General features: G+C 45.8%; 1 protein-coding gene across 2 annotated transcripts; it reads left to right on the forward strand.

Moving 5' to 3' along the window:
* The first annotated feature begins 4,937 nt into the window (after nt 1-4,937).
* HMGXB3 (HMG-box containing 3) lies at nt 4,938-24,356 on the forward strand. 2 transcript variants are annotated; one of them, XM_062609904.1, is made up of 20 exons: nt 4,938-5,166; nt 5,827-5,977; nt 6,384-6,558; nt 7,007-7,570; nt 8,212-8,310; nt 9,812-9,943; nt 11,921-12,333; nt 12,678-12,853; nt 13,140-13,237; nt 13,798-13,896; nt 14,434-14,583; nt 15,729-16,030; nt 17,427-17,554; nt 18,095-18,226; nt 18,510-18,694; nt 19,297-19,516; nt 20,526-20,659; nt 21,058-21,174; nt 21,590-21,799; nt 22,347-24,356. In XM_062609904.1, the coding sequence occupies exons 1-20, from the start codon at nt 5,058-5,060 to the stop codon at nt 22,815-22,817; spliced, it is 4,065 nt and encodes a 1,354-aa protein (XP_062465888.1). In that variant the 5' UTR covers nt 4,938-5,057; the 3' UTR covers nt 22,818-24,356. The 2 variants fall into 2 exon arrangements, with proteins under 2 accessions (XP_062465888.1, XP_062465890.1); XM_062609906.1 differs by having other exon boundaries at nt 5,076-5,156.
* Nucleotides 24,357-24,529: the final 173 nt, after the last annotated feature.

Raw genomic sequence — 24,529 nt, forward strand, 5'->3', positions numbered from 1 at the left:
ATGGCTGGCCCTCCTCTCCCCTCATGATCTTTCCTCATGGCCACCCCTCATCTTCCATTATGGCCACACCTCATGGCTGCCCCTCCTGTCTTCTCATGATCTCCCCTCATGGCTGCACCTCATTGCCACCCCTCCTCTCCCCTCATGGCTGCACCTCATGGCCGCCCCTCCTGTGCTCTCATGATCTCCCCTCATGGCTGCCCCTCCTCTCCCCTCATGACCTTTCCTCATGGCCACCCCTCCTCTCCCCTCATGATCTTCCTTCATGGCTGCCCCTCCTCTCCCCTCATGATCCTCCCTCATGGCCGCCCCTGATCTTCCCTCATTAACACACCTCATGGCCACCCCTCCTCTCCCTTCATGATCTTCCCTCATGGCTGCCACTCTTATGCCCTCATGATCTTCTCTCAAGGCCAACCTTATTTCCCCTCATGATCTTCCCTCATGGCCGCCCCTCCTCTCCCCTCATGATCTTTCCTCATGGCTGCCTCTCATCTTCCCTCATGACCGCACCTCATGGCTGCCCCTCCTGTCCTCTCATTATCTCCCTTCATGGCCACCCCTTGTCTCCCCTCATGATCTTCCCTCATGGCTGCCCCTTATGGCCTCCCCTGTTCTCCCCTCATGATCTTCCCTCACGGTCACCTCTCCTTTCCCCTCATGATCTTCCCTCATGGCTTCTCATGGCCGCCCCTCATCTTCACTCATGGCTGCTCCTCATGGCTGCCCCTGCTCTCCCCTCATGATCTTCCCTCATGGCCACACCTCATGGCCACCCCTCATCTTCACTCATGGCTGCACCTCCTCTCCCCTTGCAATCTGTTCTCATGGCCACATCTCCTCTCACTTCATGATCTTCTCTCATGGCCGCTCCTCATCTCCCCTCATGATCTTCCTTCATGGCCACCCCTCCTCTCCCGTCATTATCTCTCCTAATGGCTGCCCTTTATGGCTGCCCCTCCTCTCCCCTCATGATCTTCCCTCATGTCTGCCCCTCATCTTCCTTCATTAATGCACCTCATGGCCGCCCCTCTCTCCCTTCATTATCCTCCCTCATGGCCGCCCCTCTCTCCCTTCATTATCTTCCCTCATGGCCGCACCTCATGGCCACCCCTCCTGTCCTCTCATGATCTCCCCTCATGTCCACCCCTCATCTCCCCTCATGATCTTCCCTGGTGGCCGCCACTCCTTTCCCCTCATGATGTTCCTCATGGCCGCCCCTCCTCTCCCCTCATGATCTTCCCTCATGGCCGCCCCTCCTCTCCCGTCATGATCTTCCCTCATGGCCGCCCCTCCTCTCCCGTCATGATCTTCCCTCATGGCCGCCCCTCCTCTCCCGTCATGATCTTCCCTCATGGCTGCCCCCCTCCTCTCCCCTCATGATCTTCCCTCATGGCTGCCCCTCCTCTCCCCTCATGGCAGCCCCTCCTCTCCCTTCATGATCTCCCCCCATAGCAGACCCTTCTGTCCCCTCATGATCTTCTCTCATGGCCGCCCCTCCTCTCCCCTCATGATCTCCGCTCATGGCTGCCCCTATCTCCCTCTCCCCCTCCCACCAGCCAAGGCGCTGTCTGGGATCGAGTGGCCACAACGCTGGGTGTGTTCCTCCCGGTGAGCTTTGCACAGCTTTGCTTCAATTGCACTTTCCAAATCTCAAGGAAATGAGAATTTTCAATTTCAAAAGCTATCTCCTTTCCTTTATTGGCAATAACGAAGCGATGGGAACGCTTGCCTCGCCTGTTCTGTGCTGCTCATTACTCTGCACAAATGCATCACTAGGTTTCTCTCCTCCCTCAGGAACCCTCTACAGTCTTTTTAACGGTGCCTCTTCTCCTGGCTGTCATTATTTTCATCACCTAACACATCACAATCCCAGACTGGTTTGGGTTGAAGGGACCTTAAAGCTCATCCAGCTCCAACCCCTGCCACGGGCAGGGACACCTTCCACTAGAGCAGCTTGCTCCAAGCCCCTGTGTCCAACCTGGCCTTGAACACTGCCAGGGATGGGGCAGCCACAGCTTCTCTGGGCACCCTGTGCCAGCACCTCAGCACCCTCACAGGGAAGCATTTTTCCCCCCTGTGTGCTAACTGTGGCTCTAGCAGCCTTGCAGAGCAATTGAAATCTTTTATGATCCTGGAGGATTAAATGAGAGGTTGGTACAGTAACTCCATCAGTTTGATGCCCGCTTTTTTTGGATAAAACAAGAAGTTACCTTTTGCTACCAAAATGAAATATAGAACTTTTGTTTCCTTTTCTTGCTTGGTTATTTTGTGCTGTGCCTGTTCAATACAGACACCTTGAAGAGACAAAGTATTGTTGCTTTGTAACCCCCAACTCCCCAGACACCTGTGTATATAATTAGAAACACTGTAAATGTTAACATTTCTAAGATCCTTCATGTTTGTTCTTGCAAACAGCTCCCAAACATGCCAGAATTCATCAGAAATACAATCCCCTTTTTGCTTTTCCGCTGGTGCCATTGTATAAATAGCAACATCTTTACTGCAACATTTCTGAGGGGCTCCTTTACCCTTCCACAGACAGACAGACGCTCCTTCCCTGTCTCCAGCCCTCTGACGGCTGCTCCATCACGCTGCTGCGGTTACTATCAGCACAAAGGCTGTGGACGGCAGGGTGAGATGGGAGCTGTAGCAGATGTGTGCAGGGCTTTGGAGGAGCTAGTTCAGTGTGGTTGTACTCTCAAAGACAAGCGTGACACTACGGTCACCAGTGTAGTGTCCTAGTAGTTTAAAATGACTTAAGACTAATGAAAACTGCTCCTGGTGACTGCAGCTGGTCTACCAGAGTGCTCTTAAATTTCCCTGCGCACCTCCTTCACCACAGATGAGGCTCAGCACAGGTCCCATGGGGGTTTTAACCCCTCCACCGTGAAGATCACCCCCCAGAGTTCCTGGCAGCGTTTCCCTCCTTGCTTCCACGCTCAGTCTCACACAGCTTTTGTTTCAAGGGCTGGTGTAACGAAAGCTTCTTGGAAGCTGGTGCTGTTTGAGGGGCTGACACAGAGATGATCTCAAATTGCATTGAGAAAAGACGCCTCAGCCGCACATTACAGCCTGACAACTTTGTGTTGATTGAATAGGAGAAGGGATTCAGCCTTGGAAAGCTTTGCAGATGAGGGAGCTCGAGATGGATGAAGCTAATAATAATCTGCTAAGATTTCTCATCTGTTTAAGCAGACTCTGAAGTGACTCTTCAAAAGTAAAGGCTGGTACCTGCTCTAGTTCAGCATGCCTGGCTGCCTTCTGAACTCCCTCAAAGTGGCCTTTGTACTTTATCAGGGAAATGAAGAGGGAGATCCCTGTGCGATCTATCTCCATCATTACCTTTCATTTCTTGAGGTAATGATGCATTAAGTGTCCAGGGGGGAGCGTGCCTTCCCCTTCCTGACACAGCTGGTACTCCTTTGTAAAGTCCCTTGGGCTTACAATAGATACCACTCATTAATAATAAATTGTTAATAAATACTAACTACAGCATATTAATTTACATGCTGTTGATGTCATACTTCTGACATAAAGACATATGTCCATGGAAGAGTCAAGATGCCAAATTCAGGTGTTTCAGTTTCTAACACCATTGACAGCATGCATGCCATTAAAAACTCCTCCACAAACAACAATGGAAGCACAGCCACTGTCCTTCAAGATTTTTTCTCTTGAATTATCTTTTCCGTTGTTCATGAGTACTGCAAAACCTTTTTTTTTTTTTTATTTTTTTAATATATATATTTGGGTAGGTAATAATTCCAACAGTATTCTAGTGTATTGATCTGAACAAAAGTACAGAGGTTTGGAAAAGCATAGGGCTGTGTGAAGCCACGCAGTGTTTGATGCAGAACAGACAGTTTGCCACCAATTATTGCACATAAACACTAGCAGAACACATAAACGCCTGTAATCAGAGTAACTAACTGGTTGCAGATTTCATACTGTCGTATTGCTGCTCTGTGGCATTCATTAATGGTTTACTAGACAAGAGGAGCTCTTACTGTGGTTCTCTGAGATCCAAAAAGGCACAAGATAGATGTGGTTTGTGTTTCTCTAAAGTTAGAAGCCATGATGTAAAACACAGAAATAGGCATGAATAAAACCACCACAATGTGCAATTTGAAAAACATGCTAAAGCAAGGACTGTGCAACATCCCACTTTCCAAAAGGTGCAAAGGAAGAGGGTTATGAGTAGAGAGCCCTAAGAGGCTATTCGTTCCCTGGAGAGCAAAATGCTGTATTTTAGTGTTCATGGAAACAGAGGAAACAATTCTTTTGTTGTGTTTGGAAACTTCTATTCCCCAAAACTAGTGAGAAATGTTAAGAAATGCTGGGACACAATGACCCCAAAAATACTTTAAGTGGCTGCCATTTCCTGGCAGGAGGATCTGTGGGCTCCCATTCCACTGTGGTGGCACGGCGCTGGATGTACACCCAGCAGTCTGTGGAACACCCACCACCTTAGTCAAGTGGCACTGAGCTTTCTCAGATCTGAACCTCATGCTGCCACTTCATCTGCCTCATCACCAGGAACGGGAAGCAGGGCTGCGTTGCCAAAGGAGCAGAGCTTCACCTCCTCCCTCATGAGGGGAAGGGACATGCCTGTGCCTGCTGCTCTGAGACCTGTGGTAAGCCACACCAAAACCCTGGCCAGCACCACCGGAGAACGCAAGCACAGAGCTCTACTTCCACTTCCAGCAGACAGAGCCCTTTGCTAACCGCGCTCTAACGGTGCCGCGCTCCGTTCCTCCCGCTGCCCCGCACCGCCGTCAGAACTGGCGGGAAACAGCCAGCGCGCGCGCGCACCACCCATTTCCCGCCTCACGCTCCTTCCCGCCACAACACAAGCGGACGCTGCCCCAGCCCCGCCCTCCCCGCCGGCGTGGCTCCGCCCTCTCCAGCCGTCACGCAGCGACCCGGATGTTGCCGCCTGCACTTCCGGTGGTGGTGCCGGTGCTGCCCCAGTGCTCCGGGCCGGGCCAGGCCTGCCGCCGGCGCAGTATGCCGGTGTGGCCCGCCCCGCACAGCCCATCTGAGCTCTCCTCTCCATGCGGCTGGCCCGTAGCTCCGGCGCTGCCTCCCCCGCGCCGCTGCGCCCCGGCTGGGATGTGACCACAGCTCGCTGCCTGTCCCGTCGCGCGTCCTCAGTGCTGCCCGGTGAGTGGCCGAGGGGATGGGGCTTTTCCTCGGGGGGCGCATGGGAGGAAAGTTGGCCAGTGCTCTGTGGGCGCTGTGCGGGAAACAGGACTGGGTTTAATGGGCTTGCCCAGGATTAGTGACTGCGTGGGGCCGAGGTCGGGTCAGGTGTGGGCTGCGCCTGAGCCCGGGTAGCGTTGCCCTTTAGTTCCTGAGGCTTATCGTGGCTTCTCTGCCTCCCAGCACCCCGAAGGCTGCGGCCATCATCGGTGTGAAGCCAGGAGCTTTAGAGATCTGGTGGCTTGAGAGGCTTCCGTGCTTATTCAGGCTCTGGCCTCACTTTTTGGGAACATGGCCGTGGTACCTTGTAGCTGGACACCTGCTTCCTGGGCGTGAGGCTCCTTCTGGATTGCCAAACTTAACTGCGAGGTTCCTGGGGCACTGCAGCTTTGGAGTGCAGATGCAGTGTGCCTGCACTGAACAGACGGGATTGAGGTTGTAGTAATAAAAGTGGTTTCTTCTAAAAATTGATAATAGCTAACATGTACTTACCTTAGCTAATAACAGCCAAACTCACAGGCCATTGGTGCTGGCAGCTTACAAAGATGATCAAGAGTGGCCTTTGTTCTGAGAAATTTGGTATAACTTGGCAAGTGCATAACATAAAATACATGTTTTTAGCAATGGAGGCTCCATACGATGGCACTGAAGTAACTGTGGTAATGGAGGAAATAGAGGGCACTTACACTTATGCATCATCACCAGTGCCATCTAAGAAGAAAAAGAAGTACAAAAGCACTGGTGATCATGGAGAAAAAGCCAAAAAGCCTAGGTAAGTTCCTTGTGTCTTCATTCAGCTCCTGTGTGCTGTGGGGACAGTTTCTGATGAGAATGAACTTTGCTGTATGCTTGGGACACTTCGTAGTGTAACACATCACATAGAAAACATTAGTTTGACACTCTGAGCCTACTCTGATATTTTTGTCTTTAGAGGTGCTATATTGATTGATAGAAAGTTTGTCTACCCCAGAATATTTGCTTTAGCCTCTTTGTCCCTCCTTAAGAGGTTCTCCCCAGAATGTTAGTTTTCATTTGGTTAAAAACCACATTTACACGTATAACTGAATGTAACATACTTGTCATTTGACCTTGAGACAAATATAAAACTTGTAGATTTCTTTTGCCAGAAGAATTTATGTAGAATGCCCTTACCATTGTGGTGTCTGATTTAATTTCAGATCTGCTTACCTCCTCTACTATTATGATATTTACTTGAAAGTACAGCAAGAGCTTCCCCACCTCCCTCAATCTGAAATCAACAAAAAGATCAGTGAGAGCTGGAGGTTGCTCAGTGTGGCTGAAAAAAGCTATTACTTGGAGAAAGCCAAGTTAGAGAAAGAGGGATTGGACCCGGTAAGTCTGCTTCCTGACAGCTCTTTGCTGCATAAAGGGAGGCACTTAACTGCTCACACAGTGCTGTTTGTTGGAAGATTGTTTAACTGCAGATTCCAGTTTGTATTTCTGCTTAGGCGAGCCTGTAAAGAAGCAGTATGTGAGGCCCCTGTGTCTTGCTTTCGTTTTCTGTTCCGTATGGAATAATGTCTTTAAATTCATGACAGATATGTCTAATACGTGCTGATGGGGATAGTTATTTTTGTGTTGTGTCATCAGGCTGACCGATGGTAAAGTGGGTGGTAAAACCAGGGCTGAAAGGGATTCTGCTGGCTCTGTCATGGGGGAAATTCTCAGCAATCTACTTCAGGAAATGATTTAAACTTCAGGCTCTAAAATAGCTGGATTGAGACCTGAATCTCTTCCCTTTCTCTTATTTATTTATTCTGTACTCTGTTTTTGCCAACAGAATTCCAAAGTGTCCACTCTAACTGCAGTAGTTCCAGACATTCCAGGTTTCCGTAAGATTCTTCCTCGCTCAGACTATATCATTATTCCCAAAACCACTCTTCATGAAGAGAGGAGCAGGCAATCTCTGGAACTGTGTGTCACACAGGGTCAGGCAGCGTCTGAAGGCTTAAGAGCTTCCACGAACATCACCAGTGTCCCCCGTGATGCTGTGCAGAACGTCCTTTCTGTGGACTCAAGCCACGTGGGCATTTCTCAGCAGTGTCTCGCCATTGAAGGGCTGGCAGAAGACACTGCTTCCTTCACCCAGCCAGATGCTCTGGAGGAAGCAGTTGCATCGGAGGTTCTCTCTCATTATGTTGGGCCTGTGACAGAGAAAGTGGTTGGAGATATCCTCTTGGATGAGGCTTCTTTGGAAATAGAAGGGCAACCATATCAGACAGCTCGGGTAGTTATTGAGGAGACTCTAGTTAACAACCCCACAGACATGTCCAATGGGAACATTGCTGTGGCCCGTCCTCAGGTGTCAGATGGTGTGTCTGTGGTGACCGTGGTGACTGGGAGGGTAAGTTTTAATAGCGAGACTCAGACTCCTGCCAGACTCTCACCTGAAATGCTCCAAATGTTGCTTAACACATTTTACTTAAGATTTTTGATAGCTGCAAAAGGCTTAGGCTCAGTGGGGAAGGAGACAGCACCTTTTGTAACTCTGTGATTAGAGTCCGCTTGCAGATTGGCTCTAACGTGTGCTGATATGATGTCTGTCTTCAGATGACTGCTTGAGGTTTTTTAGTTTTTTCTTGTAAAAAGACTTGGGGTAGGTTCTATAGTTGAACAGATTTGGGTTTTTTTTGACAGATTTTTAGGGAGGAGAAAATGTTACCTCTGCTCCTGATAGCTATTTTTTGGTTGCAGAGAGGTAGAAGGGAGTCATTTTAAGTTGAGGTTTTAGGGATAGGTTATAGAAACCTTTATTTTGGTAAGAATGGGATTTGCTGATTTCAATTTCAATCTGTGAAAAGTTTAGTAATTTCCAGAGTGAACCTGCTAAGGCCATTGCTTTTGAAATGATCACTCCTATTTTCTGCTTTCTGTTCTCATCAGTCCTTAAGACACATGTTCAATGGTAGTGTTCATGAGAGAGTGGAACACAGATCACCATTTCTCTTGTTTTCTGGATTTATTTTCCCTTTGACTTCATTTCAGGATACTGAAGAGAGCAGCTCCTCCACACCAGCTACACAGTTCATTATGTTACCTTTGCCAGCTCATTCTGTTGTGGAGAACCCAGCGTCCATTAAATTGGTAAGAGATTCAGAGTCTTGTGTGGTATTTTAAGGTATGGATATGTCACTATAGGTTTGTCATAACTAGAGTAGGAAGGGTTTGATCATGGTCCAATATGGAGCCATTGTGTCAGTTTATATTTTGTCCGGTTTTATGCATTGTGTGTGCTAATGGGGGTCTCTGAATTCTGAAGTGTCTTATAGGGTCTCCTTCTGCTGCCTTCTTTCTCAGGGAGTTCTTGGAAACAGTAGATAATGCTATCACAACACGTCTGGCCAATAGCACTTTGTGTTGCCCTTTCCAGGGTCTGTGTCCTCCACTTTGGATGCGTATTTGTCTTCATAAAATGCCAATGTCCATCCCTTTAAGGGCAAGAATCTACTCTTTTGACAGGAAAACACGAACTCTCCAGTCTCTTGGATGGCTGTTGCTTTGGCCGTGTGACAGGCAAAGAACAGTCACTTAAGGTTTTGAGAACTTGCATAAAAGATTTTGTGGCCTGTTGTATTAGGAAGAATACCATTATTTCTCTTCAGTCTAACCACTGCAGCCACCTGTGTTTCTGTAGGCATTGTAGGAATTTATTGTACAGTCAGCACAGCTCCTTGTATTGTATAAGCTAGCCTCAAATCCTGTTTTCCAGGCTCTCTGTACTTCCAGCTGGTGGAAAACTGCAGATACTTGTAGTGGCACATAGTGTCGTATTCTTCCAGGTGTCTTGGGGAGACTGGAAATACCTCAGGTGTTAGTTCCTGAGAAGTACTCAGGTCTCATTTCTTTGACAGCAGCGCTTGCATTTCTCAAGAAACCCCATACCTAGTTAGGGACCTATGGCACAGCAACTGCCACGGGAGTGTTGAGTTCAGAATATCAAGTGCTGTGCTGACAGAAGCTCAAATGTGTTGATGCAGTTTTCCTGGCAAAGATGACAGGTTCTGCTTTAGTTGGCTTTTATAAATAGTGCCTGGTGCTGCTGCTGGTGTTACAGTAGTTCACAGTAGGTTACACTAAAGCACCAGGGAGGTGCTTGACCACTGCATCCAAGAGTAAGTCACCAATGAAAACTGCCTCTACATCATGAGTGCTTGGCTTCATGTCTTGTTGCTCCATTGACATGAGTCTATTAATCCCACCTGGCCTTGATGTGGACTGCTGTTCAAACCATTTTCTTATTCTCTTACTATGGTTTGCTCAGAACTGTTACATCACTGTAAACACAAGGTTAGCGTCTTCTTATGGTAGTTTATACACATTGTTCATCTCTGCTCTGCAATTTGAACTTAATTCTGGTAACAGTGAAGACTTGCATAGACTGAGCATTTACATTCAGAGTAGTTACGGTGCTGACTCACTCTGATCCAGCTGTGTGGTGGTTGATCAGTGAAAGGAATAATAGTGGAGTGCTGGTGATTTGCTGAATAACACTTTGTAAAGTGCTTATGAGGAAAAAGGGACTGATGACCTCAGCTCTGTGGTTTTTTCAGCTCTGTAGAGAAATTCTTGACAACTCTCGTTTCAGACAACCACCTATACTCGAAGGGGACATGGAAATTGCACCAATCCTGGGTGTTCCTTCACTTATGTTACCAGGCATAAGCCACCAAAATGCCCATTATGTGGGAACTTCCTGGGAGGAAAATGGATCCCAAAGGTAAATTTGCCTTCCCTGTTTTTTAGACAAAAGTACTGTCTTTGTGAATGTCTGGTATTTCTAGATGTATAGATCTAGTGCAGGAAGTCAGATAATGCCAGAAGCAATCCGTGTCCTTGTGTTCTGTAGTTCCTGTGACTGGAAGACATTGCCTGTTCTTCCTGCTGCAGCCCTAGCTAAGCTCAGGAAATTGGTTAAGCCATTTTTTTTTTGGTAATTTCTCTATATTTGAAATTCTTCTACAAACTGAGGTTTTCTGTGGTCTTTCAGCATTTTTTTCAACAGACGGGAGGAACAGTTCTCAACTGTAGTAGGTATATGATCCTTTGGGAGCCAGCTAATAAAGTTGATCTAGTGAAAGCTGAAGTGCCTTTGGGTATTGTTGACTCATGGCCACATGTCTGATCATTCATGATGTTCTGACCTTTGGCTGGAAGGAAATCACCAGGTGTTGGTGGAGTTGTGAAGTTTGAGTGGAAAAGTCTTCCTCCACATGATACCTACTCTGCCCAAGTTGTTGCCATCTTTACTAGCTGTATACAGCAAAAACAACTTCCTTCAGAAACTTTGGCAATGTCATGGTAACTGGCCAGCTCTGAATAGATGTATGTTCTTCCTTAAATCTCTGTCTGAAACAAGGCTGCTCAAGCACAAGTTCAAGGATAGTCAGTGTGACATTTACACTGACATTCGGTGACTTTTTATGGATTTGTTCTGAAGCTTCTTTGTTTCATTTCCAGGTCCATTAAACATTTAGGGGCAAGAACTTTTTTAGGCAGCTTACAAACTCTGTAGTGTCTGATCTGATGGCTGGACTTCCTGTGTGGTAGGGCATGAATAGTGACGATGGAGTCTTAGCTTTTGTTCTGTAAACCTGCTGAAGTAGGTGACTAACGGCAAAAATGTGTTTCTGGCTAAATATGGCATGCCTGCTCCTGTTAAATCATGCATTGATTAGAGCTGAAAACTTTTAGAGGAGTTTTCCTGCTTTCAGTTTCATTCTACTCTTCTGGGTACACATTTGCATAAACAGTTCAACTTTTTTCCTATGGTATCATGCCTGGGAAAAACATGCACCAGCAGACTTTTTAACTAGCAATAACATCAGTAGGACTGAAACTGAATATGCACATACCCTTCTGTTCCTTAGGAAAGGGCATAGGTTATAAGATGTCAAGGGCAGATTGGACTGGGGCTTTGAGTAGTCTGGTCTAGTGGAAGGTGTTGGAACTAGATGATCTTTAAGGTCTCCTCCAAACAAACCATTCTAAGATTGATTCTATGTCTGTTTTTAAGCACCTGGATTATCCTTCTGAGTATGAACTCTGTAGAGAGCTTAGAATTAATGTGTTTATCATGCCAGAAGCTCTTGGTTCTATTCCTGGTGTCTTTTTGCATACCAATTCAGTGTTACATCAAACCTTTCTTGGCCCCAGTACATGGGTTCTGTAACCTTAGCCTTGAAGGTAACATTTTTCTTAAAGCCAAAAAACCTTCCTAAAGTAATTCTGTTTCATGACTTGCTCAAATGTATGGTTTTCATATATCAATAGATATATGAAAAGATAGGCGTTCTCTGTCTCCCTCTGGTTTCTCAGTCTTGTGAAAGGACAGCATCAGAGCTGAAGCTTTGAAAGGGGAGCGTAGGAGGTGGGCCCTTGTTACAGAGGGTGGTGGGTGAGTTTGTGATGTTGGTGCTAATGATGGTATTTGAGGGAGTTTAAGAAAGACTGATACTTCACAATAAACAGTGTCTAAAAATAATACATGGAGGGCCAGGAGGCTAGGTAAAATGTTAACAGGGACTTGCTTTCGTAGGAGATGATGTCTTTCTGCTCTTGTACAACTTGCTGCTTAAATACTTAGGATTCTGTTGGTTTGATCCAGCATTAAATAAGCCATGGCAAACTGGCATATGTGAAGCGAACTTATCTGTTAAAGTGTAGAGCTCTGAAATATAACTATCTCTATTTCCAGGAAAAGCAACCAAAAAGCAAATCTGAGCCAAATTCAGGCACCTCTCTTAAAACTCCAGCAGCTAAAAGAGGTCAACAGTCAGTATTCACAGAGCCAGCAGCTGTGAGTGAAAGTACCTCCAAGTCTGCCCTGGAGAGCTCTGAAGCTGTCAGCCAGCTGCTGAATGCTGTGCCTGTTGGAGAGCAAATGCAGGAGCTGGAGTGGGAGGAAGTGATCGTCTCTGAGGCTCATGTTCTTGGAAACAGTGTGCTTGCTGAAGTTGGACAGAGTGCTGCTGGAGTGGTGCTGAGTCAAGAGAGTCAACAGCAAGGAGAGTCGTCCACAGAGCAGGCAGAGAAAGATAGTGTAGGGATGGGGATGCCACTGTCTTCTGAGGTGACAAGTCCAAATGCCTCTGCAAAAAAGCCAGTGGGGTGAGTCAGTTTTCTGTGTTATGGGTGCATATGATGTCTTGTGTGCTGATGGGACTAACCCAGGAAATTGAAAGCCGTTGGCAGTGCTTCCTGTAAGACCTGTTTCTGTTTGCTGTCTGTTTTGTGCTAGTTCTGGATTGTTCCTTTGTGAGTTTGTTTATCAGGGCTGATGTTTTTTAAATGACAAACTGTGGTCACAGGGCAGATGTATCCTTGGTGCTGCTTCTCCTTTCACAATAGCTGTGATTATTGTGCTAATAAAGCACAGCTCAAGAAAGAGAAGAAAATTGAGGTTGAGGGGGAATCAATGGAATTTTTTACCAATTGTAGCTCTCCTTTTTCAGAATTGATGCTCCAACTCCTACACACAAAGGACAAGAAGTAAAGAGTAAACCAAGACCGAAGCCCTCCTTGCTGGCTGCAGCAAGACCCATGCGAGCCATTCTGCCTGCACCAGCCAGCGTGGGGAGAGAAGCCAGCACTGAACAGTCGAGCAACAGACAGGCTTTTGGGAATGCTGGTAAGAGCTGTATTCTCTGGAATGCTTTGGGAGCAATTGTCTGTCTTCACCATATTGAGGTGCTCTCTCTCACATAATAAGATAAGCCTTAAGGGAGATAGTGACCTATGCTAGAGAAAAGCACTCTCTGAGTGTGCAGTAAATGGGCCATGAAACACCTGCTTGGGTCATTCCAAGTTCAGAGGAAAAAATCTCACATGACTGTGATGGCATTTAGCAAAGATGTTGAATGAAACAGGTCCTATTTTCTCATATCTAACCTGCTGCATCCCTTTTCTCTTTCAAGACAAGCATTCCCCTGTGAGAACATCAGGCTTGAAGCCCAGTACACTGAAACAATTGGGCCAGTCAATTCTGCAGCCACCAAGTGCCGAGGAGCGAAAGGTACCTATACTTTATTCTTCAAATGCATATTATTTTCCTGTTTGTTTCTGTGTGTTTTGTTGGTTTTCTTTTCACAGATGATATGACCTGAGTGATGAGAAATAGAATATAAAAATGTAGCAGTCTTATGATAAGATCTGTGACTGACAGCTTTTATGATACAGCTCAAAAGCAGCATCAGTGTGACATGGCTGCATGTAGAAGTGAACTGAGAAATGCTGTTGGTCACTCCTTCTGTTGACTGCATTGAGAAACTCCCAGTTACTTCCAGAAGATGTTTTGAGGATCTGCTAGTGCTTTGATAATCTGACATGCAATACTGAGTGTAGAGTCTTTCACCTGTGAAATATGACAGAGTATGCCAAGATACTGGAATACTTCTGTGTGAATTGTAATGCCTTAGTATGCAAAACAGTGTGTTGTAGTCCTCTGATATTAAATGAACATTAATTGATTTATTGTGAAGGGAAAAATGCTAATAGGTATTGCTTACAGGATATATGTATTCAGAAGTAGGGATCTCATGGGTGTTTGTTTTTTTTTCTGCTTTCAATCTCTAGCCCCACAGTGCTTTGACCAGCAGGGCATCTCAGGTTGAAGTAGTGGAGGTCAAACCAGATATATTCCCTTCCTACAAGTACAGCTGCACTGTAACTTTGGTGAGCATTTTTCAGATAGTCTGACTTGTGCTGCAGGGAATGTCATCTCTGGGATAGGCTGTTCTGTGACTTTACTGACTTGCAGAAATGTCTCTCCTATTTAATGTGAGACAATCTGTACTCTATCATCTGTTGATCTAATCCAGGGTGACTGTATACTGTTCAGTCCTGTTAAGTACTAGATTTTCCTTCATGTCCTAGTGTAATCCCCACCCCTCCTTGAGTTCAGCAGGGAGGATCAGTGCTTTCTGAATGAACTCAGTGTGTGAGTGCTTATGGGCTCTGGAACTGGCCGCAGAATGTTTGAATGCCAGTTAGAAGTATTCTGTGCAAAGTGACAGGGCCTGTTTGACCTTTAAACGGGGCATTGTAAAGTGGGGGGAAAAGTGATATTCAAGCAGACTTTTCTAGAACTTTGTTGGCTTAGAATCACAAGATTTAGGTTGGAAAGGACCTTTGAGATCATCAAGTCCAACTGTTAAAAGTCTAAGATGGCTAAAAGTCAAGTTCAGTAAATGCTTTTTTTGTGTCATTCAGGATTTGGGATTGGCAACATCACGTGGCAGAGGGAAATGCAAGAACCCCTCTTGTAGTTATGTGTATACAAACAGGCACAAGCCACGCATCTGTCCAAGCTGTGGATACAACCTTGCCAAAGACAGAGCTGAGAAAACAGCAAAATCCCTGGTAAGGTTCAGAATAACTTGTATTTTCAAAAGGCTGCCGTGGGGTGGGCAGGGAAGTACTTTAGTTTGCTAGTGCCCATGGGAACATCTTACTGTTTTTTTTCATTATTGTAAGCTTTTGTAACAATAATGTCCTATTGGAAACACTCCTGATGTTACTGTCCAACTCCTGCAGTATTGGTGTTTCAGGCTGAGAATGAGCCTGAGAGCACTCAGTTCTACCACTGGATGTCTCCGTAGCTTAAAAATGCTTATAACATGTCAGTACGTGCTGGGGAAATCACCCCTAAAGTCACGTTTGTTGTGTCAGCTTTGCTGAACTTCATCAAGAAACTCCCAAGTATGCTCTGTTCGTGACCAGTTTGTGGCTAATGTCAGTTAAGTTAGTACATCTTCTATTAGAGTTTCCTATTTTTAAGGGCTTGTAGTGCAACTTCCAGCCTAAATTTATTTCAGGGTGTAGTATTTGTTTCTTGTTGTAGAAAGGTGGTTTTCATCTGTCTGCTATTCTACATGGATATAAATCATAAATTCTGGGGTTGGTTTGTTTGGGGATTTTTTGCATTCAAAGTTTCAGTTTTTCTCATACAGAATTGCTTTAAAAAAAAAGAAGATGAGAAAAAGGAGGTGTCCTGTTCTTAGCTGAAATGCCCACTCAGCACAGACAGGCTACATTTTAGTCTCTGTGGTAATATGACTCTTCCACTTGTCTTTTTTATTTTGAAGAACATGGCTGTGTAATGTTTTTTAAGTAAATAAACTGAAATGGCCTGTGTGAAACTCAAGTGTAAGCAGCTGTGTCAGGAACAGCAGTGCCCTTAGCTCAGCTTGCATTTTGAGAGGCATGTGCCTCCTCTCTTCCTCATTTAGTTTGTTTTCTTATTTTCTGGTTCTAGATGTGTTTAACATTCCTGTCACATGGTTGTCCTCACCCTCTTGATCCTTAATCCAAATGCTCCAGTTTAATGACAAATCTGGTGGTTTTAGCAGTATTATAGGAGTTCCTGAAAGACTGAGCTCTGTAATTAAGTCGAGTCTGCTGGGTGCAAAGATTACTGTGTTTCTCCTACCTTTTTCGACTTCTCTGGGCTTCTTAACATTTCATCCCGTGCCTGCCTAGTTGAATATGTTTCGCTTGCTTTTTAGGAGGTGAGTCCATGTCAGTCTGATGTGCTGAACACCAGTGAACCCTTAACCCCCTCCCAGAAAGAGATCCAGCGTCAGTCCACCTTGCAGTTGCTGCGCAAGGTAATGCAGATCCCAGAGAATGAATCAGAGCTGGCAGAGGTCTTCACGCTCATCCAGGAACTCAACAGCTCACGGCTCATCCTGTCCAACGTGAGTGAGGAGACAGTCACCATAGAGCAGACCTCCTGGTCAAACTACTATGAGTCTCCATCTGCGCAGTGCCTCCTCTGTAACAGCCCACTGTTCAAAGGGGGAGAGAAGTAAGATTCTGTTTTAGACTTGTGACTCTTTCAACCTTGTGCTGATACTCTGTTAAAGCGTGCCTGAAATAGTATTTGCTGTAGCCCTGGTACTGAAGCATATATAAGTGGCACTAAGCTAGATGCGTGTGGAAAGGGTTTAGCTGCTTTCTCCTGTGCAGTATAATTTGTCATAGTTGCCATTTCTATACAATGGGAGAGCTTGATCAAAAGTGACTGCTAAGTCTAGATCTATTTTTTTCTATCTTGAAACAAAGTCTTTTCATTAGTCATCCCTTTTTTGTTTTCCACTCTGTTTTGAGCCTGACAGATGCAAACTTGTGGGATATGCATTATGTGATTTCTCTTTTCTCTCTCTTCCTGATCTGAATATTTCCTGTGTGATCTTTTTGCTTATGTTTTCATTCTTTTCATGGCTTAGCATGGGCTTGAGTGAATCCTTTTTTTGAACAGATATCCAAATTGAAACCTGAAATACTTTCAGAAGCTACCAGTAGGTAGGCTGGATTACCTTAAGCAGGTTTCTATGAAAGCCTATAGGATATCTCCTTACCGAGTTTGCCAAACATCCTTTTGTTGTCAAAAGCATGAGCTGAAATGTTTCCCACAGCAAAATGTTGGGTAGTTTACTGTTGTGTTTCCTTCTTCAATGAAAAAGATTTTCTTTATAACCAGTTGTGTGTTTTCCCTTTGGTCAGGTTAGTACTAACTGAGATTCTTTTTCCAGGAGAGGTACTTTTTATACACAGTAATTTTTGCAGAACAGTGCTATCCTGCCCCTTGTCCCTCACCTCGTGACTTCCTAACCTGTGCTTTGTAAATCCTTGCTTCCATGCTGGGCTGCTTTGCAGTTGGACTCTCATATGTGTCTGTGTAGCCTCTAATTAAACCCCTGCCAGTGGGAGGGAGCTAGCCTTCACTTTGATTCCTGGTTTCTCAGCTGTATTTCTGGCATTAGGGCAAAACTGGCATTTTTCTATCTGAACTTCCTCCTCAGCAGCTGTACTGCAGAGGAGCAACCTTTCTGAATCTCTGTGCAGGGACAGGCTAGCAGGGAGAATGTGTTACTAACCACCACTTGTTGTACCACAGCAATAGGGCTGACACTTCTAGGGCAGCTGGGGATGTAGATTTTCTCCCAACTCTCCAATACTATGTGCCTGATGTATGGAGCTGGAGAGATGTTTTAGTGCTGTTAAAGGAATGTGAGCAGTGACCTGACTCTGCCAGGGGGATCATTTTAATGTAATTATTTCTTTTTCTGGTGTGAAATGATGTGAACTGGCTTAGACTGACTTACTAATGAACTCATCTCATCTAGAATGTCCAAAGTTACTGCAGGACTGGACTAAAACCCCTTTTGGCTTGACTTTTAGTTGCCTTTTGTCTGTTACAGTTCCCTTGCTGGTCCTCAGGAGTGCTGGCTGCTGACAGCGAATAGATTACAGGTGGTTACAGCTCAAGTCAAAGTGTGCTTGAACCTGCAGTGTCTGGCTCTCCATAGCTTCACTGATATTTACACAGGTAGGAAAAATGTCAGCGTACCAACTTACAGAAAAGCATTTTCCCTTTCCCAGTGTATTCAGCTTGAATTATTTTTGACTTGCACTATTCTTCTGCAAGTAAATCTGTATTTCTGAGGGAAAGCACGTATGAATGCTTTGAGGAAGACTGTGCCTTGCTTTGCTGTGTGAGTGGTAAATGTGTTCTGCAAGACAACCCCTGAGATGAGTCAAAAACATCTCTGCAGGGAGCTGTTTCTCAGTGTTGGCTGGTGAGGCTCGAGTGGCAGTCAGTGTGGGCCTCCTGCAATGCAGTGTGGAGCTGAGGAGATGGATTTGCTGCTGTTCCTTGTAGCTTTTTAAATTTAAAAGCATTTAAATTTAAATGCATGAAGTCTGAGATGAGCTAATCTGTAGAGGGAGCAGTCCCAGAAGCACTATCCACATGATTCCATTATCCTCTGAACCATGTTTGTATGTTACATATCAGTAAGGAATATATTTCTTTGTGAGGAAGATCTGGAACTCTATGGACAATAAGTGTTTTGTGTTTTAACTGCAGGCCTTTTCAATGTGGGTAACAAGTTGTTAGTGAGCTTGGATCTTCTGTTTGCAATCCGAAACCACATTAAACTTGGAGAGGATCCCAGGGTGGCTGTTGGCAATATCCTTGACTCTGTTCAGGAGCAAACTGGTGGGTTTTCCTTCTTGGTTTTTTGTGGTTTTTATTTGTTTTTTTTTTTACTGTAACAAACCAAACTGACCTCCTGATGATTGTTAGGTTACAGAAAGGCAAATTCTGGTGTAGTATGTTTCTGTTAAATCACTTCCTAAACCAAACAACATCTTGATGACCAGTTCTTTGTAACAGCTCTCTGGAGAGCAGCTTTGTTTTTAACTCTGCATAGGAGAGTTCTAGCACCTCTCCACTGACTTTAGGAAGTGAAAGCTCTAATAGTGGCATGTTCTCTTTTCAGAAAAAAGTCTGAGCCCTGATGAGCAGGTTCAGCTCCAGGAACTGCTGTGCAATGGCTACTGGGCCTTTGAATGCCTGACAGTCCGGGATTACAATGATATGATCTGTGGAATCTGTGGCATAACCCCCAAGGTGGAAATAGCCCAGAGGAATGTGGAAAATGTCCTGGCACTGAAAAACATAGAGGTGGGCTTCTCACAACCTTCAGATCCTGTTTGTGTTCAAAGCAGATTGTAATGATTTTTGCTGACTCTGGTCTTTCTAATGCACAATAATTACATTATACATTTGTGAGCAGTTTTTTGCTGATGCCTAGTAAGAGGATGTGGCTGGAGTGGTGATGCCTGCACTTCCTCTTAGAGGGGTTGATGTATGGTTTGGGGAAAACAAGATCCTTTGTCTCTGGACCACAGCTTTTGTCCAGTAGCCTCTCAGAGTAAGGGACCTTGGATGAAAGCTGCTGAACTTGGTCTTCTTCCTGTGACATGAAAGCATTCTGTTTTTTTCTCCAACAGCAGTTTCCTTGAGGTGTTGTCCTCTCTAGTGGGGAGAAAAGCCCCACTTACCCTATGCAGCATGTCTGGCTTTGATGTCAAATAAATGGTTTTGACTCTCACCCAAGGAAAAGTGATGGTGGGGAACTCTAGGAGTCTGAAGCCATCATGTTGTATTTGGCTTGAGAGCTCTCCTGCGGAGTCCTTATGCCTTCAGTGAAGCTGTCTCACTCAAAACTGTCAGTTGAGCTAAGGCTATTTGTATTTGAATAGTGTATTTCTTGCTCTTTCTAGTTTACTTGGCCGGAATTCCTGCCATCAAGTGAAGTGAATGTAGAAGACTTCTGGTCCACGATGGAGACAGAGGTGATTGAGCAGGTGGCTTTTCCTTCTAGCATCCCCATCACAAAGTTTGATGCTTCTATTGTTGCTCCTTTCTTCCCTCCACTGATGAGAGGAGCAGTGGTGATCAATACTGAGAAGGACAAGAACCTGGATGCACAGCCAATGCCAGGTAACTGCTGAGGTTGTGCTTATTAAGGGAGTGCTTTATGTGGTGGTGGCTTTTGGTGATCTTTAGAGTTGAGAATTATTGATTGCAATTATGTCTGCTGAGAGAAGGCAAGAATGCTGGTGTGAGTAAGCTTGAGCTTTGGCCTGCCCAGGAAAGCTTGAATACATTGGTGTCCTCTGATGCATCTGAGGCTGCACCTCAGATGATATAGTCTGATTGCAGAGGGATGCATGCACAACTTCAATGCCAGTCAGTGTTTGTTTCCTGTTAGACTGATACTTGGACTGTGACAGCTGCAGGCAGTGCAGCTCAATATCACTATTTCAGTAAAGGGTGAATAAGTTTTTACAGAACTTAAAAGAGTCTAGGAGGTGGGTGTGGTAGTCCTGATCAGTGTTGTCAATGTTGAGTATATGCAGGTCATTGACGGCAAGTAACAAGAAACCATGAGATGAATAATCTCAGATGTATGAGAGCTGAATTTAGTTAGCACCCAGTTCCCTTAACAGTTTAGGCATTAGGTATAAGAAGGAAAGCTGGCTTTGCAACCTTAACAAGTGTATGAGTTGGCTTTGCAGATAGGGCTGCAGCTGTTCTAGAGCTGCAGAAGGGTTACATGGGCTTTCCTGGAAATGGAGCTCCAGAGGAAGAACCAGGGAGATGTGAAGGGTAAGCATAGAGCTGCTCAGCGTGAAGGCTGCAGTCACATTTCTCTGCACTCTCCAGTCACTTGTTTATCCTTGTGTCAGTCCAGCAGTAATTTAAAGATTACAAACGACAGGATAGAGAAGTGCTCCTGGAGTCTGCAGCTCTGCTGAGCTCAGTCTGGTGACCTCATTAACGGAGGGTTCGAGAGAAGTGTGGGCTGTGACACACTTCAAGCTATTCATGGGTTTCTCTTGCTGGCAGTTGGTTGTGCAGTCTCTGCTTCTGTAGTCTTTGGAATAAATTATTTGGGTGACTTTCCTTCCTGAGAATGAATGCTGAGACTTGTTTCCTGCCTTTGCAGGTAATGGGAGTGCCTTGGTGAGGCTCCTTCAGGAAGAAATCCTCAGGCTTGAGCTGTTAAGTTCTTATAGTGAAGAAGAGCTGCAGAGCTTTCTGACACAGTGCAGCATCCCCTGGGAGCCTTCAGATACAAAGGTAATGGCTTGTTTGCCCACACGCTCCACAGGAGTGGAGCTTTTCTTCACTCTTTCCCTCATTCACACTTGCCATCCTAGTTAATTAACTTCTCATCTGACTGCACTGAGGGCAGGGGTGGGTTAGAAGTGAATGCCTACACATTATAGGATAATTTACACATGGTAAAATAAATTGAACCTTTGTGAGCTAGAAGAAAGGAAGCCTGTAATTACCTTGTCACAGGCTCAGCATAGTGCAATTGCTTGTCATCCTCACAGTGCTGAGTGTGGGACTAGGAAGTTATTGGATGAAGTGCAGATCAGGATTTGGGAAACCTTGCCTGCAGGCTTCTACCCCTGGAGGAGTCCATTAATTTTAACCACATCCAGACTTTTTCTGGGGCCTGTCTTTTCTAGGCCCAGCTCTGCTACTCCCTCCTGGCTCTCTATGAGTTTGTACAGAATGGGACAAGTATTGCACAACCCTCTGCTCATCACACAGGAGGGAAAATCTACAAAGTGTGTCCACATCAGGTAAGGAGGGCTGGAGTTGCAATGTTTTTTCTTGCTTTGCTATATTCAGTGTTACCTGACTTACCAGTGTGGAACTCCCTCATTAAATAGAAGCAATGGAGTCGGTGCCTCTGGAATGAAACACACTGCCTTGGGGCTCAGAGTATGACCAGTCCTGGAGGGATTTTAATATCAGCTAGTGATCTGAAGCCTGGTTTTGATGTTGCTCCTGATGTGTAGCTGAAAATTACCTCTTCTTGAACAAGATAAAGTTGAATGTGTATGAGGAGGAAACAGAATATATTCAGAGACAGTAACGGGCTAGTTACTGTATTTTCTGGAATACCTGAAAGGAAGCTGCATATTTTAAGGCTATATTTTTCCCATAAGTTTTCAGTTTTAGTGTGTTGTTTGGTGTTAATCCTTTTCTTTCCAGGTTGTGTGTGGCTCCAAGTATATTGTAAGAGGAGAAAATGCCCGGGATCACGTGGACTTGTTGGTTTCCTCACGTCACTGGCCTCCAGTGTATGTTGTTGATACAGCGTCCTCAGTGGCACTGTGTGCAGATGTCTGCTGTTCCAGCCTGACTTCCCAGATGTGGGGGAAGAACCAGGGCTGCTTCTCTGACCCCATGGATCCTCCAACGGTTAGTAATGTTCACTTTGCACTCTGCTGTGCCAATCCCATATGGAAAAGTTTCAAGTGAGATTTAAGTAACTTTAAAAAAGTATGTGTAACGTGTTGTGCCTCAAGATAATTTGGCCTGATCAGTGTCTCCTGACTCTCAGCTTTGCCAGCTCACAGCTTCTGAGCACAGTGGAAAGTGTTATCTGTCGGTTGGGGTGTTACATTAAGTTCATGTCTCTTAATAGGAAGAGCAGTTCAAATCCTGAAATTTTGAGTATGTCACTTTGACACAAACACTCCTTTCTCTCAAGCTACTGCTGTTGCTAGAAAAATGGGAGAAGAAGAGGGTTCCTAATGCCTTGGGGTTATCTCTGAGGGCATATGAGTGAGGTGGGGTGCATACAGGACCACCTTTATGGTGTTTAGTGGAAGCCTGAGTCAGTTGGCCCTCCCTCTGTCGTCGGTCATAGTGCTGTTTGGAGTTCCACCAAGTGCTAGCTTTGTCTTGTTCTTCTCAGCTGCGGGAAATTGCTTTTTGTTCTACCTGGTACATGTCTCTCTTGCAGTACGTGTCCTGCCCTGAACTGCTCGACCAGCACTACAGTGTGGACATGACTGTGGCTGAGCACTCTCTGCAGCACCCGATCACCAAGTCAGCAGCACGCCGAATTGTTCACACGGGTTTGGAGCAGAACAGCTCCCGAGACCCAACGGCTCAGCACCACTGCATGTCCCTGTGCCGTGAACTGGAGCCATACAGCGCTATCATCGCTGCTATCAACGACAGCAAAACCAGCAATATCCGCCAAAAGCCCATCACCTTCGAGAATGCCACACACTATTACCTCTACAACCGCCTCATGGACTTCCTCACCAGCAGGGAAATTGTCAATCGGCAGATCCAGGAGATCGTGCAGAGCTGCCAGCCTGGGGAGGTGGTGATTCGCGATGCTCTGTACCGGCTCGGGGTGGCCCAGATTAAAACAGCAACGGAAGAGGATGAGGAGGGGAAGCAGGAGGATGATAGAGGTTGCTGAGTAACAAACCAGCCTGCTGGTGTCTCTCTCTGGTCGTGTGGATGGGTGGGCTTGGTCAGCTTCTGCAAGCTGTCTGGCTTGGGTTTACTTTTTACAGGTTGGAGATGTGATGCTGGTGGCTTTGACTGCTGTTAATGACCAAAGAGCTGTGTGCTTCCATAGTGTCATGATAGCTGCTGTGAGCACAGGTTCATCACCCCCTTGACGAAGGCTGGAGCTGCCTCCTGAGGTGTGTGATGGACCCACTGTGCAAAACATCACCCTTCCTGCAGCAGGCAAGTGGAGAGGGCAGAGGCCTTCCTGGGAGCAGGGAGTATCAAGCACACAGGGATTTTAATTCTGAATCTTGCTTGCTGACTTCTTTGTGCATATTGGTGGCAGGCTGGGGGTGTGGGAGCAGCATGAGTGGCAGACAGCAAAGATTTCCTCCAAAATGGTCCAAATAGATTAATTTAGGACACTGACTCCTGCTTGGAAATCTTGCAGAGGTCTTGTAGGCATTGGTTGCAAGGAGTTTTTAGTTGAGGAGGAGCCACGCAGCTTTAACCGGCTGTATCTGGGCAGCAATCCTGGGTCCAGGGTTATGAGTGCTTCAGCTGCAGAAAGTTGCTAGAATTGTTTGTCCTTTTGATAAACACTAGTAATGTAGAAGCTGAAACATACAGTCAGTGAAGAGTCTTCTGTATGTTAAAGTCAGAATTAACTGGGTGAGCCCCAGGGGAGCCAAGCTCGGTGGTGGGCAGTATGAGCATGATGTGAGGAGGTGGCTGTGGAAAGGAGGACACTCAATTTCTGTGCTGTTGTCCTGGACAGCTTTCTTCAGTGGTTTCATTCTGTTCAAGGACTTGCCTTTCTGTTGTCATGCCCTTAGAACAGAACCACAAAACATGTCTGTGGAGCCAAGGAGGAAGGACGAATGCAGTGTGAGCAGGGCAAGCAGAGTTCTGTCTTCCACCCTCAGGGGAAACACTAGCAGAGCTGCATCCGCACAGGCAGTCTTAGTGGTCTATTAGGTGTCACGTTCCTGCCCCTGTCCACACAGTGCTGTGGGGGTTAGAGCAGCCTCCTGCTGCCCAGGTTGCTTTATCAGCTCCTTGAGAAGAGTCAGGCTGAGACCTCTGCCTCTGCAGCATGCCTGGAGAACACCTTGGGCTGCAGCTGTAAAGTTACATGCATTTTTTGCTGCCCTCTCCCTTTTGCTGTTGCTGGTGATGAAGGTGAAGGTGGGTGGGTAGGTGCTGTGACCCACACAAAAGAGAAGTGGAATGCTGGACTGCTGAAGTTGCCATCCAGGAGTTTATTTTGCCGGAGTGAGTAGTGGGGAAGATTCAGAGGCTTGTGGTGTGGTTGAAAACTCCCTTCTGTGAAGGGGAACCTATTGAGTACCATACTGTTAATGTATTAAGTCTGAGCAAATGCAGTATATGGCTTGGGGGTTTTCTGTTAAGAACATTAACTTATTATTAAGAGACATTAGTGACTTTTTCAGTCAGTGATACAATTTAATAAATTATCTCCAATTTTGGGGGTGAAACTGTGGCTGAGTAACTTGGTTTTTTGTGTACAAGACCTGGAGAGCTGCAGTGTGAAAGGGCACAAACACTGGGTGCACATACATCATGACTCTGCTCAGCACTGCCACGGTGGTGAGGAAGAGCCTGGTGTTCTGAGAGGAGCAGCTTGAGACATGGCTTGGGCCACTTCACCAAAGT

The sequence above is a fragment of the Pezoporus occidentalis genome, unplaced genomic scaffold (assembly GCF_034315485.1).
Source record: "Pezoporus occidentalis ecotype Australia unplaced genomic scaffold, CSIRO_AGI_Poc_V1 ctg142, whole genome shotgun sequence".
Taxonomy (NCBI): Eukaryota; Metazoa; Chordata; class Aves; order Psittaciformes; family Psittacidae; genus Pezoporus; species Pezoporus occidentalis.

Excerpts from the sequence above, each read along its gene's own strand:
- HMGXB3 (XM_062609904.1), top strand. The coding sequence starts at position 5,058 with ATGCGGCTGGCCCGTAGCTCCGGCGCTGCCTCCCCCGCGCCGCTGCGC. Across the intron at positions 8,311-9,811 it reads ACCCAGCGTCCATTAAATTG|ACAACCACCTATACTCGAAG; the intron begins GTAAGAGATTCA and ends CTCTCGTTTCAG. Across the intron at positions 21,800-22,346 it reads ACCCCATGGATCCTCCAACG|TACGTGTCCTGCCCTGAACT; the intron begins GTTAGTAATGTT and ends TCTCTCTTGCAG.